Source organism: Phyllobates terribilis, unplaced genomic scaffold (genome assembly GCF_046119375.1).
Source record: "Phyllobates terribilis strain yellow unplaced genomic scaffold, ASM4611937v1 Scaffold_7__3_contigs__length_470593459, whole genome shotgun sequence".
Lineage (NCBI taxonomy): Eukaryota > Metazoa > Chordata > Amphibia > Anura > Dendrobatidae > Phyllobates > Phyllobates terribilis.
The window spans coordinates 83,895,464-83,915,425 of NW_027362767.1; the positions used below are offsets into that span (position 1 = coordinate 83,895,464).

Here is a 19,962-nt window from a genome sequence, read left to right on the forward strand (position 1 = left end):
TGATATAAAAAAAGATATAACTGGAAATTCTAAAGTCCCAATGTCAAATCTTACACAGAGAATCCTATGTTTACGTGCAGTTTCTTAAATTGCAGAGAAACTAACTCAGAGGCACAAGTTTCAGGGTGTGATTACCTAGGGTTAGTTCACCTGAGACTGAAATGCTTTGGATTTTCAGTGCAGAATTGCACATAGAGAATTATTATTATTTATTATTATAGCGCCAGAATGTGCAGAGTATTGCAGAATCAGACAAGTGGAGGAGATATGAGATTTTAATAAAAATCAAACACATGCTGCTGAATTTTTCCACATGGAAATTGACCTGCAGCTTTTTAGATGTTTAAATCCACAAATTCCACACTATGTCTGTGTCTTCGGTGGAAAGAGCCGTGCCACGGAGCCGGGCTTGCTTAGGAGGGGCGTAGCTAAGCTGCTACCTGGTGTTCACTGGAGCTGCTGAAGGTGGAGTCAGGCTTTAGCTACAGATAGCCGCTAGGTACCACTCTTAGGCAGTCCCCGGTACCGCAGCTGCCGATCCCCTGGATCGGGTTCATTGCCGGGAACACGGGAGCAGAATTACACACAGAAAGGTTTTGGAGACTGACAGACAGTATGGGCAACATGGACTTCGGAGATGGGTACTAGTTCAGAAACACAGGTCTCGGGAAACAGTTCAGGTAGCCGACGTGGCTACAGGGCTCAGGTACCGCCGGAGCGTCTTCACGGTAACGTATAAACCCACATGACTACAGGGACAATACAGGATAGGGAAATAATTATATTAAGGACGGGGGACCTGGCAACATACAGTTGCACAAACAATACCACTAACAAACTATTGGGGTTGCTCAGGCACCTTCCTATAGGGGAGGGTTCCTGTTATACAAGATGCCTCCCAGCTATTGGCTGGGGGCACCTTTGCAGGTGCGGGCACTGCCCATTGAAGAGCAGGGGAGTGCTTCTGTGTGCACATTAGGCGTGCCTCTAGAAATCAGAGCGGCACAGGAGGAGGAGGGAGAGAAGCGTGAGGGTGCTGTTACGGCCGAGGAAGTGAGTATGCCAGCCTCCCTGCATGCAGGGAGAAGAGGAACCATGCTGGGGTGCCAGCAATGGGTATACATAATTTTTTCCATTGAGTTTAAAGAAGATTTGTAACCAGGTCAAAAGTGGCCAGTTTTTGCTTTTATTTTATTCCTGTTGCTCCCTGGAGTATTCCGTTTATGAGTATTCTTTACCAAGGGAGCAGTGCCGCCTTGGAAAACACAGTAAAATTTAGGATATTTGGCTGAAAGTAATAAGGGAATATTTAGCAGAGCAGCAGAAATAAAATAAAAGCAAAAACTGTCTACTTTTGGTGACAGGTCATCTTTATTAGGAAATTAAAAATCAGAAATGAAATTTTAGTGTGCAGAATACGAATATTACCAGTTTTCTGCCACTCCTATGCCAGAGCTTTCCTGGTTCCCCGACCATGCACGTGTTGTTTTAGCATGTGATGGCTGCAAATAGGATTCAGAGGTCATGTATGTCAACCATTTTTTTTTTATTTTAGACAACTACCACAGCTATAAAACCTTAAAGGGAATCTGTCAGAGGTGTAATCTCAGAGCAGCCTGATGTAGGGGCTGAGAGCCTGATTCCAGCAATGTGTCCCTTTCAGGAATGCTTGCTGTAATTTTGATACAATTACTGTTTTCTCTGCTGCAGATCAAGCAGAGTTCTGAATGCTGAGCTCTGTATAAACCCGCCCACATCATTGATTGGCTGCTTTCTGTGTGCACTGTATATTAAAAGAAAGCAGCCAGTCAGGGGTGGGGGTGGGGTTGGACTAGGAGGCACGAGACACCTTGTCCTCTAGTGACAATCTCCTGCTGCAAAAACACTGATTTTATTGAAACCGCAATACACAGCTTATAAAATGACACATCACTGGAATCAGGCTTTCAGCCTCTGCATCATGCTGCTCTCAGATTATAAAGCAAATTCTTGCTGACAGATTCACTTTAACACAAGCTATGCAAAAGTCTGCACAATTTGAAAAACTTTGGCAACTTTTGTGGCCTTGTACAGAAAATGCACACCATAACATGGCTCAACAGAACTAATAAAATTTATACTTAGGTCATAGTACTTAGATGATGCACACATTGATATTTTACTGTATATTAATAAATATAGTGACATCACAGGTTAGGGGGAGTTAATACAGTGATATCTACAGAAATAATAACTAGCTGCGCAAAAGTGACGTCACAAAACAAAAAGGGTTATTGCACCCAGTGATGCCACAAATCACGGATAACAAGCACAGTGATGTCAAAGCTAAGGGATAATAATAAACCCAGCATTGTGATTCAAGGACAACGTATGCAGTGATGTCACAGTACAGATGTAATAAACAGTGATTTAACAGTATGGGGTAATAAATGCACTGGTGTCACTGTACAGCAGGGGTGGGGAACCTGAGGCTCGAGGTCCATTTATGGCCCTCGATGACCTTTTATCCGGCCTCCGGGCAGATTCCCGGGGACCGCAGTGCTTGGGCCGGCAGCTGTACCATGTTTTGATGGTCGCTAGAACATTAATTTCTTCTTGTTCTGTGAGCACACACATGCAGGCAGTGTTTACTACTGAACCCTGAGTCACATGTAATGAAAGATTACGTCCTGACACCAGTGCCAGCGTCAGGACGTACTTCGTGGGTGGACTTACCGCACAATTTTAACAGCCCCCGAAGAATGGTATAAATATCCGAATGGCCCTTGGCAGAAAGAAGATTCCCCACCCCTGCTGTACAGGGTGTAAATACCCCAATTGTAAGGCTATGAAAATAATTCTCACATTTCTACCACTTCAGGCTCAGTTTACAGTTTGCACGTTGCGTTTTAGGACAATTGGAATTCGTGCCCAAAACTGATCTGTTTGATAACCGATGCCGACAGAAGCATCCCACTGATTATTATGTGGTCCATCTGTTTGTTTTTTTTGGTGTCCAATTTTTAGAATAGAAGATAAAGTTCTGCATACTGCTTTTTTTTTCATTCCAAAAATGGACACCTAACGGAACGGAGACAAACCCCATAATAATCAATGGGGCCCCTCTGCTGCTATTTTATTAGATTTATTTTGGCCATGAATTTAATTTGTCTGTTCATAAAATGCAACAGACTAAAATAAATCCTTAATGGACTTGTGACCAAAACCATAACATGTAATATAGTGATGTAAATGCTGCTATTCCACCAGCATTGACTAATGCATGGGTCACATCTGCCACTGACTTACAAACCTGCTCTACAGCTGCAAGGTGTTACCTAAAATACAAGGGAGAAAAGGGAGCGCTATCTAAGCGTAATATTAGATTGTGTCATATTCAGTAACAGGTGAGGAAAGGATGTTGCTCACCTTATGGGGTTGTGCATACAGGCACAACTCTATGATAACGTGTATTCCATATGGATCCTTGATAGCGGGCTGCTGCCAGCTTGGTATACCGTGGATGATCCTTCAAGAGGTTCCAATGTGAATTGTGTGTTTGTAAGAGAAAACCAAGAAATAGATGCTTCCACTCTAAGCTTCCAGGATTCTTCAATATGGGCTTAATAAAATACAATGATAAAACACAACGCGTTTTGGCCAAACCAGCCTTCATCAGGTGTGCGTCACCTGATGAAGGCTGGTTCAGGCGAAACACATTGTTTTATAATTGCATTTTAATAAACCATATTGAAGAATCGAAGAAGCGCTTATTTCTTGGTTTTCTCTTACAAACACACAAACCTGCTCTACAGTGAGTTTTACTGAATTTCTATGTGGACACAATAGAATATGAGTAGAGCCAGGGTGCATGTTGACCACTTGCTCAGTGGACTTGAGAATGTTATGTTCACATGCAGCATTTTTTTTTGCACCTTTTTTTTATGCAAGTTAAAAGAAATGTTTTACAGTTCCAGCAAAACCTATGAGATTTCAGAAATCTCCTGCACACGTTTGATTTTATTTTCCTGACTGAATTTGAGCACTGCAGTGTTTTTTTTTTTGTTTTTTTTAAATCTGCAGTGTGTCACTTTCAGCGTTTTTGCAGCATTTTTTGCTCACCCATAGAAAGCAGTGAGAAAGTGCAAAAATGCAGCAAAGCACACAGCAAACAGGTTTTGCAATGTTTTCTTGCTGTGTTTTTGGTGAATGAAACTAGTTTTATTAAACGTACTGTAGACAAATCACAGAAGCAAAAAATAAAGTGCTGCAAAAACGCTGCATGTGAACATTCACTTTCTACATCTCGAGGAGTTTTGGAATCAGGAGACAAATTTACTAAATTAGACATGATATGTTGGAATATTGTTAGAATGCATTTACAACTTTCCTCCAAGTGACCTTAAAATGCTTTTTACTTAAAGGGAACTTGTCAGCAGGTTATTGACATGTAATCTGAGAGCGGCATAATGTAGGGGCAGATAGCCTGATTCCAGGGATATATCACCTATTAAAATGCTTGGTGCAGTTTTGATAAAATCCCTGTTTTCTCTGCTGTAGATGAACCAGTGCTCAGAATGCTGAGCTGTGTATAACCCCGCCCACACCACTGATTGGCTGCTCCCTGTGTACACTGTCAGCAAGCTGCCAATCAGTGGTGGGGGCAGGGTTACACAGATTACCTGAACTGCTTTGCACAAGACACCTAGTCCTGCAGTGATAATCTCCTGCTGATAAAACACTGATTGTACTGAAACTACAGCAGACTGCTGAGCAAGTGACACATCGCTGGAATCAGGCTCTCTTCCCCTACATCATGCTGCACTCAGATTGAATAGCAAAAACCTGCTGACAGATTCTTTCTAAGTCTCAGACCTGGGAGGTAATGGAAGAAGACAGTAATAGGACAAGATGACATTGTTGTTATAGAAAGATAATAGGATAAACATTTCATCTTGATTTTTTTCTATCTGAAGTCAATGAGATCTTTTAATATGTCATCCATCACAAGAATCATAATTGAGTTATTATTAGTTATAATGATATTAGGTGGCATTGGCATTATACCGGTGGATTTTCTCTCTATTATTTCAGATATCCATTTCTATATTATTGGTTATCATCATTTTTTGTATAGGATGTTGATTCCTGAACTCTGTCATTAATATTATAAATTGCTAAATGAAGAATATTAAATTGTTTTGCAGAGAAGGTCAACTCCTGCGATCAGGAGAGACAAAGTGCTCTGGAAGAGGCCAGGGACAATCCCAGGGAGGGAATTGTGATTCCCGAATGTGCGCCGGGAGGTCTCTACAAGCCAGTACAGTGTCACCAGTCCACTGGTTATTGCTGGTGTGTTTTAGTAGACACAGGTCGTCCATTACCTGGAACATCAACACGGTAAGTTATTTTTAATGTCTATCCTCAAATGTAGGCAAAACAAAAATTATTAAAATATATTTATTTTTTTCACAGTTATGAAACTCCAGTTTGTGAAAGTGATGCAAGGTGGAAAAATACAGACACAGAGGATCCTTTTAAAGACCGAGAGCTACTAGGTTTGCAATCCTTTATGGTCAATGCATCCTCTATAACAATATTCTTCCTGCTTGGAAGTACGAGTAATCTCTTTGTACCGGCACTCATATGTGACTATGCGGTAACCAATGTTCTCCCTGAACTCCATCTGATTTAAAGTATAACTGTACTTTTTTGTAACTTTTTGGGACTAAGGGATTATGCGTGTATACATGAATAATAACTATTATTATTTAGCAGTTTTCTCTCTGCATGCTCCAGTGACTATAAGACTCAGCAGTGTCTCCCTGTGTGCTCTGCCTCTTTCTCCATCCAGCTTCTCTTATCTCCCCTCTAAATAGACTTTTATAGGCAACAGGCGTAATTTCATTCCTCACTGCTGACAGATATATAGACAGATCTGAAAGAAAGCTATATTACAAGGTTTATTTCTTTGCACTGTTGATTTATGAAAAAAATTGAAGAGTAGCTATTCTTTAGATGAAACATGTCACCTCCTTTAAATTACCACTATATGTTTTCATATGCCTAGACCTGTATTAAAACAAAGTCCTTTATGTGCCATAGAAATGTATCTCTCTTTTAAAAAAAATAATGTTAAGACTGTCTCGTCATATGCAAATGAAGCGGGACTAGTCAGGTGAGAATGTTAATTCTCCCAGACTAGTCCAGGCTCAGCTCTTGTCCAGCGAGACACAGGGGCTCAAAAGGTAAGGGGGTCCATTTCTACCTTCAAAGCAGGTGCAATTGTGCACTATGATGACCTATTGGACTGCAAAGGGCCCCTACATATTTTTTGCACAAGTGCCCTTTTCTGTCTGTGTCCGCCAGCACTCCCCATATTGACCTCATTGTCGGACCGCCGCAAATCTCAAGTGTCTTGCAATGTGCATTGAAGCTGGGTGTAAGCTCAGCTTCATCGGTACACTGCACATTCCCAGACAGGCAGGAAGATACACAAATGCCTGACGATGGGGTTGGAGGATGTCAATCACGCCCCTTTGTCGTGATTACAGGATCCAAGGACGGATTGGTCCCGTCAGACTAGCAGTGTGTGAATCCAGACCAAAAGAGTAAAAGGATACAGCTTTCAATCACAGTTCTCCTTTCACACTTTGCAATTGAATTTCGCAAACAAGAATAGAAAAAACTAAAGGCCCCGTCACACTAAGCGAGATCGCTAGCGAGATCGCTGCTGAGTCACAAGTTTTGTGACGCAACAGCGACCTCAGTAGCGATCTCGCTACGTTTGACACGTAGCTGCAACCAGGCCCCTGCTGTGAGATCGCTGGTCGTGTCTGAATGGTCTGGACGTTTCTTTTATCGTTGAGGTCCGCTGGGTAGCATGCATTGGTGTGTTTGACACCTTACCAACGACCTCGTTGGCGACTCAGACACAGAAACACATAGGCGTGCATCGTTATACAGATCTTTACGGGTCGCTGCATCGTTGCTGCGTCGTTGGGAAGATCTGACTGTTTGACATCTCACCAGCGACCACATAGCGACGCAGCAACGATCCATGACAGGTCGTATCGTTGTCGGGATCGCTGTAGCGTCGCTAAGTGTGACGGTACCTTAACACTATAACTACAAAAGTAAACTGTGCCTCATGCAATAACTAAGCAACAAGAGTTGTGAGTGCCTTAAAGGGAACCTGTCACATAATTCATACTGCCCGAACCATAATGCTCCTGAATTACAAACATCTATGTTTTGCTCTGAAAACCCTGAAATCACGTCTGGGGTCAAGGTGACTAATCCAAGTTACAGTTCCATGCCAACTTCTTCCTGCCGCTCAGCTAGACTGAAAAGTCTCCCCCTACAAACAGACCTGTCAGTCTGCCTTTAATTTTGCCTTAAAGGCATTGAGTATATGTTTTGAAAAACCTACAATATGTAACCTAATTGTTTCATTGTATAAACACCTGGTCAGCCGGTGCATGGCCAAAACAGTGGTACAGTTATATTCCCCCTCAGACATCGACACACCACCTTATTATAAGTCTTAGACAGTGGATTCATGCCGCCTGAATCATGGGTAGTGGATATCAGACATTGGCTGTAGGATTTCACCCATGTGTGATTGACGCCACAACATCTTTTAAAAGCCAGTTGGGGAGACTAGTTGGACAGGTGGATCCCCGGTGGCTTCTCCCCGCCCATTGCAAATGACTGACAGGTCTGTTTCTATACATGCACACCGGGAGAGACCGGTCAGTCACTGACAGGGGCAGGGAGAAACTGCCGGAAACACGCTTGTCTGACTAGTCTCCCCAGCTGGCTTTTAAAGTATCTTGTAGCATTTGAGTCAAAAATGTATGGCTGAAATCATGCAGCCCGTAACTGATACATGCTACCTGATTCATGGTCGGTATGTATCAGCTGTCAGGCTCCCTTTAAGTAATCATAGTTAAAGGGAATGTAGCGCGGGTGTGCGTGGACCCACTGCGCCGTGGGCCAGACTTCCCCTGGAGGGGCATGACTAAGTGACTACCTGGTTTTCGCCAGAGCCTCTGGTGGGGAGGATGGGTTTGGCTGCAGATAGTCGCAAGGTGTCACTCCAGGGCACTCCCCGGACCTGCAGGAGCTAACCACCGGGTCAGAACAGGTATTCGGAGCACAGGAGGGCGAGACAGAAGTGTGGTCAGATGGTCTGAGTTCGAGGCAGGCAACACAGGGTCAGAATACATAGCCGAGGTCAGACAGATTATTATTATTATAGCGCCATTTATTCCATGGCGCTTTACATGCGAAAAAGGGTATACATAATAAAAAAACACGTACAATAATCTTAAACGATACAAGTCACCGACTGGTACAGGAGGAGAGAGGACCCTGTGAGCGCTCACAGTATATCCCTTGCCCGGCAGGAGATGGACAAATCCTGCAGGACATGGCAGGGCTAAATTCCTGCAGGCTTTGGTCGCGCCTCTCTATAGCCAGGTGGAGAGAGCAGGGATATGCAGCAAAGTTGGAAGTCCTGCATGAAGACTCTGCACAGCTGAGAAGGCATGCGAGTCGCCAGCATGACAGGAAACCCGCCATGGCAAAAAACACTATTAACGTGCATATATGGGGTTAATCTGCAGGTTAATAGCGTACTGAAGCCGTGTGGCCGCCATACTGGAAGCCTAGCAATCAGGAGGAAATGAACTTTATTTCTCAAGGCAGCTTCCAGTTTTCCATCATGTAAGTGCAGCCGGAGCGGCTTCTGTCAATGCTTCTGTCACCACTCAGTACATAGTGAACAAGGAGTTGTAATCCTGACCGGGGTAAGTGTCCCACATGCACTAAATGGGTACAAAAACTGAAAGCGAAAGAATGTGCATGAACAAAATTAAATATAAAAGATGTAAATCTTTATTGATAATATTTTATTATTTAAAAATGGAATGGGAAATAAATATTCAGCATAACAAGCACAGACATGAAAGGTGCGTGAGACAAAAAAGGGGAATAAAATTCACCCTAGAAATAAGAATAATGCAAAGTGGTAACTGATCAAAGAGTGATGCCTATCACAGATCAATAAGTAAAATGATGATTAATTCCAAAAATATGAGTGATGTAGGTACAATCATAAGTTAAACAGGCACACGGATAATCAAACAATATAGAAGAGATATAGAAACACAAGGATTAAGGTGCCAACACTATTAAAGTCCCAAGCAATAAATAGTAATACATACAGTGATCAGGACATGTTAGGGTTCACCCACCAAACACCCGACGTGCGTTTCACTGTTGCTTCATCACAATTAATAAATAAAAATTTCACAAACTAATAAAGATAAATATCTGCAAATAAAAAATAATAGCCCAGTTTAATATATTTTCTCCTTATATACTGATAGAATGTGGGCTATTAATTTTTATTTGCAGATTTTTTATCTTCATAGTTTGTGTTCTTTTTATTTATTCATTTTGTTCGTTTTTATGTATGTGACGCGCCCCTGGGCCTGTGTCGCGCTGCGTTGCGCACGCGGGAGCTTACCCGGAGCCGGATCTCTTGAGGGTTGTAGTCTCGTGGCGGTGACCCGGTCCGTGCCCAGGGAGTCAAACTGAGCGGCGATGTATCAGCGGTAGATGTTGTACGACTACGCCACCCGTTGAATGCAGCTATGGAGCTGCCGCTGCAGGACAGTCCGCTGAGGCCGGTGGATGGATGGTGCAGCGTAGATGGTATAACCCCCAACGGGAGGGGTATGGCCTCAGGGCAGCAGATGTGGATGATGGGGGTAGCAGGAACCACTCGGAGACGGTACGGTGTAGTTCAGGGTCTTTACTGGTGACAACGATAGACCCTCCCGGAGTACTGGCTAGTGATTGGGGCCTGGTCAGTCCTTGAGCAGATGGGATCTCCCCTGGCCAGGCGGAGTTGTAGGCCTCCCAAACTGACTGTACTCTTCTGGCTACCTTGCTAGAAGCGGGTATAAGTAGCCCACGTCCCTGAGTGTACCGTGTGGTGCTCACCCGTATGGCCGGTGACTCGGGGCCTTCTAATGGCTTCCGCTCCACGATGGCGGTGCTGGTCCCACGCGTGTGACCGTGCCTTCGGGCTTCTTGGCCAGAGGACCTGAAATCCCCTGCCTGACGGATTCTGCTGCTGGGTAGGAGTTAGTCCCCACAGCCTCGGACTCCGGGTCCGGTAAGAAATCTTCTCAGTCAGGGCGAGCTCTGCAGCTGCCAGCCCCTGACTCGTAGTAATATTGCTCCCACTGAGCTTCTGCTGTTTCTTCCTATGCTGCTTCTCTGTCTCTACTCTCCTTGACTGACTAACCCTGCTTCAGCCCCGGGTTTATATAGGGGAAGTCCTTCCCCTCCCAAGACTGGGCAGGAGGTGTGGCATGCACAGGATCCCTGACCAAAGGACCTCCCACCTGCTCTCAGACATAACATTACATTACTGTGGAAACCAGACCCCTGGGGTGCCACATTCCCCCCTAGTAAAATTTAGTACTCCGGGACTAAGCACATTTTTGTAAACATAACAGAGTACAACCAACACATTATAATAAAGAGACACATAACAATGGTCACGGCGTGTCCGCAACCGGGTGCAGTCTTTGAGGGGAAGCAAGGTGTCCATTTCACCAAAACAGGGAGACGTAACCAGGTAGGGGTCTGTCCTACCCCGAGTCCTTAACAGTCTCTAGTCAATCCTGGGTTACGCTCCAACTATGTACAAGGATTCCCGGTAAATCCACCAAGGATTCCTAAAAATAACTGGAAACACAAAATTATACACAAGCAACAATACACAGGTAAACATAAATAAAACAATTTATACACTTCAAATCCTCCAACGTGCGGGTAACTGGCCTCTAGTGGCTCTAGTGGACCTACGGAGCTGACTGTCTGGCCCCGAACTACAGGGTGTAGGAGCTGTCAAGGGTAAACTGGGCAGCTGTCTACGAGTTCCCTGGCTCACTAGGGATATGGCAGGCTCACTGCAAGCAGAGGGTTGACCCTCCTGGTCTGCGGGTGCGGGGTCTTCTGCCTCCTGGACCGGCTGTTCTTCCAGCTCTACCTGTTGCTCCGTAGGTGCTTGGGATGCTGGTTGGAGGAAGGTGAGTACGGGTACCACAACTGCACCATTGACTTGAGTCCAAGACCGAGGGAAGTCCCCGAGCACAGTACTAACCATATCTTCCCTTTCCTCTACGGGTCGATGGTCTTCTTGTTCCTCTTCAGGGTTCCTCAGTTGTTCGGGACACTTCTTCAGGTGGTCCCGGGATACGATGGCTGTGGTTTCCCCTCCGTCTTTATTGATGGTACAAACCTTCGGGTTCTCGTGGCTTGAGGGCAGTACGGTGTACGGGTCCTTCTCCCACTGGTCGTCCAACTTGTGGAGCCGTCTCTTCCTCTTCAAGACCTGCTCTCCGGGTACCAGGGGAACAGCGGGAGCATACTGGTTGTAAGTTTTCTCTTGTCTTTCCCTAGCCTGACAGAGACTTCGCTCCACGCTCTCCTGTACTCTCCGGTACTGCTGCTGCCTCTCTGTGTCCCAGTCTGTTTCTGGTGAAGTGTCCTCGGGTGTCAGGACTCCCATTTCCAGGTCAACAGGTAACTTACCAGGTCTTGCCCTCATTAGGTAAGCCGGGGTACAGTTGGTGGAACCTACCGGGATGTGGTTGTATAGGTCCACCAGATCGGGCAACTTCTCAGGCCACAGACTGCGTTCTTCCAGGGGCAACGTTTTTAGAAGATCCATTACCACCTGGTTCATTTTCTCACAAAGTCCATTAGTTTGCGGATGGTAGGGTGTCGTCCTTATCTTCCGGCAGCCATACAGATTGCAGAATTCCTGGAAGACCTCCGCTTCAAAGGCAGGTCCCTGGTCCGTCAGCACTTGGTCCGGGTACCCGTGTGGACGGCAAAAGTGCTGCTGGAAGGCTCTAGCTGCTGTTTGAGCCGTTAAGTCCTTGACGGGGACGACAACCAGAAACCGGGAGTAATGATCCACGATGGTTAACGCGTAGACGTAGCCACTTCTGCTTGGGGTCAGTTTTACATGATCCAAGGCTACCAGTTCCAACGGTTGCCGGGTGACGATGGACTGCAGGGGAGTCTTCTGGCTGGCACGGTCCTTCCTTCTCAGGTTGCACGGGCCACAGTCTCTGCACCACTTCTCAATGGTTCCCCTCATGCCTACCCAGTGGAACCGCTCGCGCAGCAGGAACTCCAGCTTCTTCCACCCGAAGTGCCCAGCTCCGTCGTGGTATGCCTCCATCACCATGGCTGCGTCCCTTCGTGGCACCACTACTTGCCAGAGTAATTCATGCGTCCGGGAGTTAACCATTCTGCGGCACAACTTCCCTTTGTAAAGGAACAGTCGACTCTTCTCTGCCCATAGTTGTTTGGCTTCCTCCGGAGCGTCTGGTTCAAGGCGAGCCTCCGGCCGAGTCAGCATCTCCTTCACCAGTCGGACGGCAGGGTCGCTGTCTTGCGTTTCCGCCCAGTTGTAGTGGGGTAAGGGGTTCAACGTAGCAGTCTGCTTACTCCTTACCTGGTGGGAATACTGAATAGTCCCATGACGGTGGAACGCAGGGAGTTCAACTTCTTCCAGTCCCTCCGGATCTTCTCCTCCGTCCGGCAGGTTGGGCATCCTGGACAGGGCGTCCGCGTTGGTATTGGAGCGTCCTGCCCGGTATTTGATTGTGAACTCGTAGTTGGACAGACGGGCCATCCACCTCTGCTCCAGGGCACCGAGTCTTGCCGTGTCCAGGTGTGTCAGCGGGTTGTTATCCGTGTACACGGTGAACCGGGAAGAAGCGAGGTAATGCTTAAAGCGCTCGGTGACTGCCCATACCACGGCCAGGAACTCTAGCTTAAATGAGCTGTAATTCTCGGGGTTCCTTTCGGTGGGTCGCAGTTTTCGGCTGGCGTAGGCGATTACTCGTTCTTTCCCTTGCTAAATCTGGGACAGTACGGCTCCTAGCCCGATGTTACTGGCGTCGGTGTAGAGGATAAAGGGCTGGCTATAATCTGGGTACGCCAGGATTTTATCCCCCGTGAGGGCCATCTTCAGCTGGCGGAAGGACTCTTCTTCCAGCTCCTCCCATTTGAAGGGCGGCTTCTGGTTCTTGGCCTTCCGGGACTGGCCTATCAGGAGGTCCTGCATAGGTGCTGCCTTTTTGGTGAAACCGGGGATGAATCTGCGGTAATAGCCTACCAACCCGAGGAACTGCCGCACTTCCTTTACACTGGAGGGACTTGGCCATTCCTTAATTGCGGTGATCTTATCAGGGTCGGGAGCCACTCCGTCAGCGCTCACCACGTGTCCCAGGTACTGCACCTTTGGCTTCAGGAGGTGACACTTAGAGGGCTTCACCTTCAGGCCGTAACTTGCCAGGGCTTCGAACACTTCCGCCAGATGTTTCAGGTGGTCCTCATAAGTCTTGGAATATATGATGACATCGTCCAGGTACAACAGGACCGTCTCGAAGTTTTTGTGTCCCAGACAGCACTCCATTAATCGTTGGAAGGTTCCTGGTGCGTTACAAAGTCCAAACGGCATGCAGGTAAACTCACTAAGTCCCATCGGGGTGGTGAATGCGGTCTTCTCCCGGTCCGCCTCTGCTACAGGAACCTGCCAGTACCCGCTAGTGAGATCCAAGGTGGAGAAGAAGTTAGCAGATCTTAAAGCAGCCAAAGACTCCTCTATCCTTGGTAAAGGGTACGCATCCTTGTGTGTGATACGGTTGATTTTCCGGTAATCTACACACATCCTCATAGTGTTGTCTTTCTTTTTGACTAAAACTAGTGGGGCTGCCCAGGGGCTACAGCTATCTCGGATTACCCCAGCCTCCTTCATGTCTCTAAGCATCCCCTTGGCGTGTTGGTAATGTGCAGGGGGTACGGGTCGATACCTCTCTTTTATGGGAGGATGATCTCCCGTGGGGATGCGGTGTTCTACCCCCTTGACTCGCCCGAAGTCTAACGGGTGTTTACTAAACACTCTCTCATACTCTTGAACCACCCGGTAGACTCCCTGTTTCTGGTGGGAGGGAGTGGAGTCAGTTCCCAAGTGTAGTTGCTGACACCAATCCTCCATTACTTTCTTAGAGCCGTTACCTTCCTCCGGGTGAGATGGAGGCAAGGGTTCCACAGACTGTATAGAGTTTTGGTTGATGGTATATAATTTGGCTAGCGTGGCATACCGGGGCAGGTACACTTCCCTCTCCCCGATATTGATTATGCGAACGGGCACCCTCCCATGGCGTACATTGACCACCCCCCGTGCTGTCAAAATGGTGGGCCTACTGTCTGAGTAAACTGGTTCTACCATTGCCTGGTAATCTCTACCTCTCGGACCAATAGCTGCCCGGCACCAAATCATCATTTCACTTTTTGGGGGCATGGCAATAGGGAAAGGGTCACACATTCTTACGCTACCAATCTCACCGCCGGAGAGTTCCACCTGTTGCCGTCGCATCAGTGCCCGGATCTCTTTCTGGAGCACCCGCTGCTCGCCGGAGCTGGCGTTCTTGGCAACCTGCTGTAGAAGGAAAATCACCTCTGCAAGACAATTTTCAATTACATTAGTTCCTAGAGTTATTTTTGGGTGACTCTCATGTTTGTCAATATCTACAATGATCAGTCCCTGGGCTGCCAGTTCGACTCTACCGATTTTGATGGTCACCTCTTTAAATCCGATCTGTGGCACGGGCTGGCCATTGCTGGCGATGATACTCAAGTCGTCGTCAGGGTAGCGGGTAATATCCGAGTCATTCCAGTACTGCTTAAAGAGCACGTACGGGATGGTGGTGACCTGTGACCCGGTGTCCAGTAGAGCACTCATGGGAATGACATCCAGTACCACAGGCAAGACTGGACGTCCTCCCACATATCTGTCGCGCCAGTTCGATGGGCCTGGTGATCTTTTTCCTGGGGGTTGGCCCTCTACCCCAGGTTGTGCCCGTTTAAAGAACAGTACCTTGCCATATGTCCGGGTTGATTGCAGCGGCGGCAGATGGGTCGTCCGACCTCGCTGTATCGGTCACTGGGTCTTCCTCTGGCCGGTGGGGTCCTCCTTGGTCGACGCCACGGGATGTCCTCCGGTCCGGATGCCAGCTGGATCTTCCCTGGGATGGAAGCCTGTAAAGACTGCACAGTTCGGGTTAACGCAGCAACGCTCTTAGCTAGCTCTTGGACCTGATGGTGTAGGTCTGGAGCCGGGTCATTGTCCAAAGCCTGCGCATCAGCTCCCACAGGCCCTGCCGACAAGGGCGCCGCCTCCTGGTGGTAAGTGATAGCAGGGCGCCTGTGGGTCACAACGCCACCCGGTGCCGGTTCTCGGAGCACCCTGATGGCTCTGTCCTTGAACTGTGCAAAGCCCAGATGGGGATCCTGTAAGGCCATTGCCCGCAACTGGGTTCGGTGGGTATTACAATACAGTCCCTCTATAAACTGTTCGGTCAACAGCCTGTCCTTGTTTCCCACTCCATCAGGGTCGGTCTGCTTAATGGCCCTCAGGGCCTCTTGTAGGTTTAGTGCATAGTCCCTTATACTCTCATGCGCTCGCTGCTTGCACCCGTAGAATCTAAGCTTAATCTCGGCTGAGGTGCGGGTATCAAAGGTGTCCTTCAGCCGGGTTAGTATCCCTGCGACAGTCTTCCTCCCAGGTGGCCAGGATTTTACTTCCCTTTTGGCTGCCCCGGTTAGTTGGGCCACCAGGATGCTCACTTTTTGCTCTTCTGTGAGGGGGTACACCTGGAAGAGGCTATCCAGCTTTTCTCTAAAGTCATGCAGGGTATGTGACTCCCCTGAGTACTGGGGTAGCCAAGCTGCTCCCGGGATATAGGGCATGGTGAAGGGCATAACTGCAGCAGCGGTAGCGCTGGCGGGGGTTGAGGCAGTGAAGCTCTCCTCCGTATCCGACATCTTCCTCCCCCCTAGTGGACCGTGGCCTACCTTGCGATGATCCTCTTCCGTAGGCCGCGGATCCGCAGTGGATCGTCAGGGTTGAGGACCTTCCGTCGCGCTCCTGTGACGTCGGCGTCTGCTGGGCTCCTTCCAGGACCTTACGCAACGTCCGGACGTGAGGCGGGGCTTCAGTTCTCGCGCGCTTTCGGAGTCCACGCCCCTCTTCTTCCCGCGCGGCGTCCTCAAGATGGCGTCCAATGGCGGGAAAACTCCACGGATGGCGGGAAGAAGGCAGAAGATGGCGCCGGATGGCGGGAAACTTCACCGATGGCGGGAAGAAGGCTGAAGATGGCGCCGGATGGCGGGAATCTTCACCACAGGTAAGTTTGAAAAGTCTCTTTTTCAGGCACGCAGTACCCGGTGGTTGCGGGCACGAAATCCTGCCGACTACGCCAAAGTTGACGCGCCCCTGGGCCTGTGTCGCGCTGCGTTGCGCACGCGGGAGCTTACCCGGAGCCGGATCTCTTGAGGGTTGTAGTCTCGTGGCGGTGACCCGGTCCGTGCCCAGGGAGTCAAACTGAGCGGCGATGTATCAGCGGTAGATGTTGTACGACTACGCCACCCGTTGAATGCAGCTATGGAGCTGCCGCTGCAGGACAGTCCGCTGAGGCCGGTGGATGGATGGTGCAGCGTAGATGGTATAACCCCCAACGGGAGGGGTATGGCCTCAGGGCAGCAGATGTGGATGATGGGGGTAGCAGGAACCACTCGGAGACGGTACGGTGTAGTTCAGGGTCTTTACTGGTGACAACGATAGACCCTCCCGGAGTACTGGCTAGTGATTGGGGCCTGGTCAGTCCTTGAGCAGATGGGATCTCCCCTGGCCAGGCGGAGTTGTAGGCCTCCCAAACTGACTGTACTCTTCTGGCTACCTTGCTAGAAGCGGGTATAAGTAGCCCACGTCCCTGAGTGTACCGTGTGGTGCTCACCCGTATGGCCGGTGACTCGGGGCCTTCTAATGGCTTCCGCTCCACGATGGCGGTGCTGGTCCCACGCGTGTGACCGTGCCTTCGGGCTTCTTGGCCAGAGGACCTGAAATCCCCTGCCTGACGGATTCTGCTGCTGGGTAGGAGTTAGTCCCCACAGCCTCGGACTCCGGGTCCGGTAAGAAATCTTCTCAGTCAGGGCGAGCTCTGCAGCTGCCAGCCCCTGACTCGTAGTAATATTGCTCCCACTGAGCTTCTGCTGTTTCTTCCTATGCTGCTTCTCTGTCTCTACTCTCCTTGACTGACTAACCCTGCTTCAGCCCCGGGTTTATATAGGGGAAGTCCTTCCCCTCCCAAGACTGGGCAGGAGGTGTGGCATGCACAGGATCCCTGACCAAAGGACCTCCCACCTGCTCTCAGACATAACATTACATTACTGTGGAAACCAGACCCCTGGGGTGCCACATATGCGTCTCTTAAATATGTACATTTTGTATTTACAACTCTACCCACCCATCTGTGTAGAAGAGCTTATAAGCTCCTTGTATCCATTGTTTTCTAGACACCCGAGGAAGGCTGTTCGCAGCCGAAACGCGTTGTGGTTTTAAATAAGTTTGTAATCCTTTACAGATTATTTTATTTATTATTTTTCGTCATTCACCCTTCAGAGATTTTTTTCATTCATTTGAGAGTGCCCAGCACCAGGATCCCTCATATCTAATTCCCAAACCACAAGCGGTTAAATGCAGTTTCTAATCCTGGCAGTCAAAAAAGCCTCATAGAAATGTTCCTTAAGGGTAGGGTCACATGAAGCGATCAGCTAGTGTATGGCCTCACCCTAAGGGATGAGACAGATGGACGTATAGCTCGGACGGGGATCGCAACGCAATGCTCGGACGGGCCATCTGCTCTCCTGACCAAGCCGACGGCCAGTCTGAGCATTGCGTTTCGATCCTCGTTCGAGTTATACAACTGTCTGACTCTTCCCTAACTCTGCCTTTTTAGGGCTTATGTATACACCAACGACGTACATGGATTCTGCACATGGAGTGCCTATGGGTATGGATTACACTCAGTGAATCATTGTATATTTCTATAAGGCTATGTTCACACAACATATTTTTCAGGCAGATTCCGCTGTGAAAACCGGCTGCAAAACCTAATCAGAAAATGCTCAAAATAATGAACATAAGCATTTCTATGTAAAAACGACTTGCTGATCGTATGTTTCACCTTTTGAATATCTTTTAACCGCTTCAGGTTTCTAAAAACTCCAAGCGGTGTAAAGGGTTATGCTCATCTCCAAGATTCTATTCCAATATGTAGTAGGTGGAATAATAATAAATTTAGCAAATAGAAATGTAGTATAGTTCTTCTGTTTCATCGCTAACCCCATGTGCAGGGCATTGAAGTAGCTTAGGTATCCATGATTACAATCACTAACCGCTATTTAACTATCACTATATGAGTGGTTGTAACCATGGATACCTAAGCTACTGCTATGCCCTGCACATGGGGTGACATAGCGAATCAGAAGAACTATACTACATTCCTAATTGGAGGTATTTGCTATTATTATTATTATTACACCTACTATGTATTGGGATTGGATCTTGTCCATTCGTCTGGCGTTTTCTACTTGGAAGACGCTCTTTACCTTACAATACAAGTCAATGGGAAAACTCAAAAAGAAGCCTGGAAGACCCCTGGACTTCTTTTGGAGCATTTTGACATAATTTTTTCTTAAAAGGGTTGTCCAGTACTTTTAAAAATATGCCAACGTGTTTTAATGATAAATAGAAGCTTCTTTCTAATTACCTCCTGGTGCTGTTTCTGCCTGTGAGTGGCGCTATCGGTGGCCGCTCACAGGCAGCACGTGACCCCCCGCTGACGTCACGTCAAGTGAGGCGTGACTCAACGCTGGGGTCCCCGCAGTGGCTGCTGGGTTGTGGGTGGAGTTACCCCCCCGCGTCATACCCAGCATCCACCATGTGCTTTCCCAATGAATGGGAACACAGAGAGCGCGGTGGATGCCGGGTGTGATGCGGGGGGGGGTAAGGGTGTGATGCGGGGGGTAACCCCGCCCACAACCCAGCAGCCACTGGTGGAACGCGGAAGACTGACCCCCGGCTGCAGCCTGGACTTGTCGTGACTTCAGCTGATGTCCAAGCCGGCTGCAGCCGGGGGTCACATGATGCCTGTAAGCGGCCACCGATAGCGCCACTCACAGGCAAAAACAGCACCAGGAGGTAATTAGAAAGAAGCTTCTATTTATCATTAAAACACATTGGCATATTTTTAAAAGTACTGGACAACCCCTTTAAAAACTGTCAGCAGTTTTCTTCATTATTCAAAGGAGTGAAAAAAAAAACAGAAAATTACATTTAAAAAGATGTCACTAAAACTATGGAAATAACCTACAAAAAAATGCCGGCAGTCAAAACTGTAAGAAAAAAAGTTTAGGAAATGAATGAATGAAAAAAAATGACAGAAAAGAGGTTTTGATACACGTAGCGGAGGTCCGATAGGACGGGTAAAAAATCCAGGTCGTTAACGGGAGCCAGAATGTGGTGATATGCATGAAGAGGGGCTAGGAACCAACTTTCAGGTGAGGAATTGAGGGTGGTGTCGCCTGATATATCAACAGCTAGCAGGAGGCTGGGGAAGGAAATCTCTGCAGGACAAAGTGAATACAAATTCCTGCAGAGTTTGGCCGCGCCCACGTATGACTCACAACCAGCACAAGGCAACTCAGAGCAACGGTTGGGTACTGGATGGAGCAGAGCGAAACACAGTGAGCAGGGCGGCACTTAGAAGGCGTGCGAGTGGCCGGCATAAGACTACAGTATGTGAGAGTCCTTGAAAATCAGGCCACACGCAGATGCCATCCGAGAGTGGTCCGACTTTTTCACTGACCCATTGTCTTGCAATGCCCATTTTGATCCGGATCAATGTTTCCGCCGAATGCTTGTTCCAGAAGAAATCATCCACATTTGAATGGCCCTATATATTATCACAGGTACGAGTGCTATCCGTGAAAACCATGGAGAGCACTCGTACGCGAAAAACGGATGTCTGAATGAGGCCT

At 47.9% G+C, this 19,962-nt stretch overlaps 1 protein-coding gene across 5 annotated transcripts in view; it reads left to right on the forward strand.

Moving 5' to 3' along the window:
* SMOC1 (SPARC related modular calcium binding 1) overlaps positions 1–19,962 on the forward strand; it is a 301,635-nt gene that overhangs the window by 248,160 nt on the left and 33,513 nt on the right. For all 5 annotated transcript variants that reach the window (XM_073638912.1, XM_073638909.1, XM_073638911.1 and 2 more), the window contains 2 exons: positions 5,187–5,379; positions 5,455–5,537. In XM_073638912.1, coding sequence (XP_073495013.1) covers positions 5,187–5,379; positions 5,455–5,537 — 276 coding nt within the window. The remainder of the gene's footprint in view (positions 1–5,186; positions 5,380–5,454; positions 5,538–19,962) is intronic.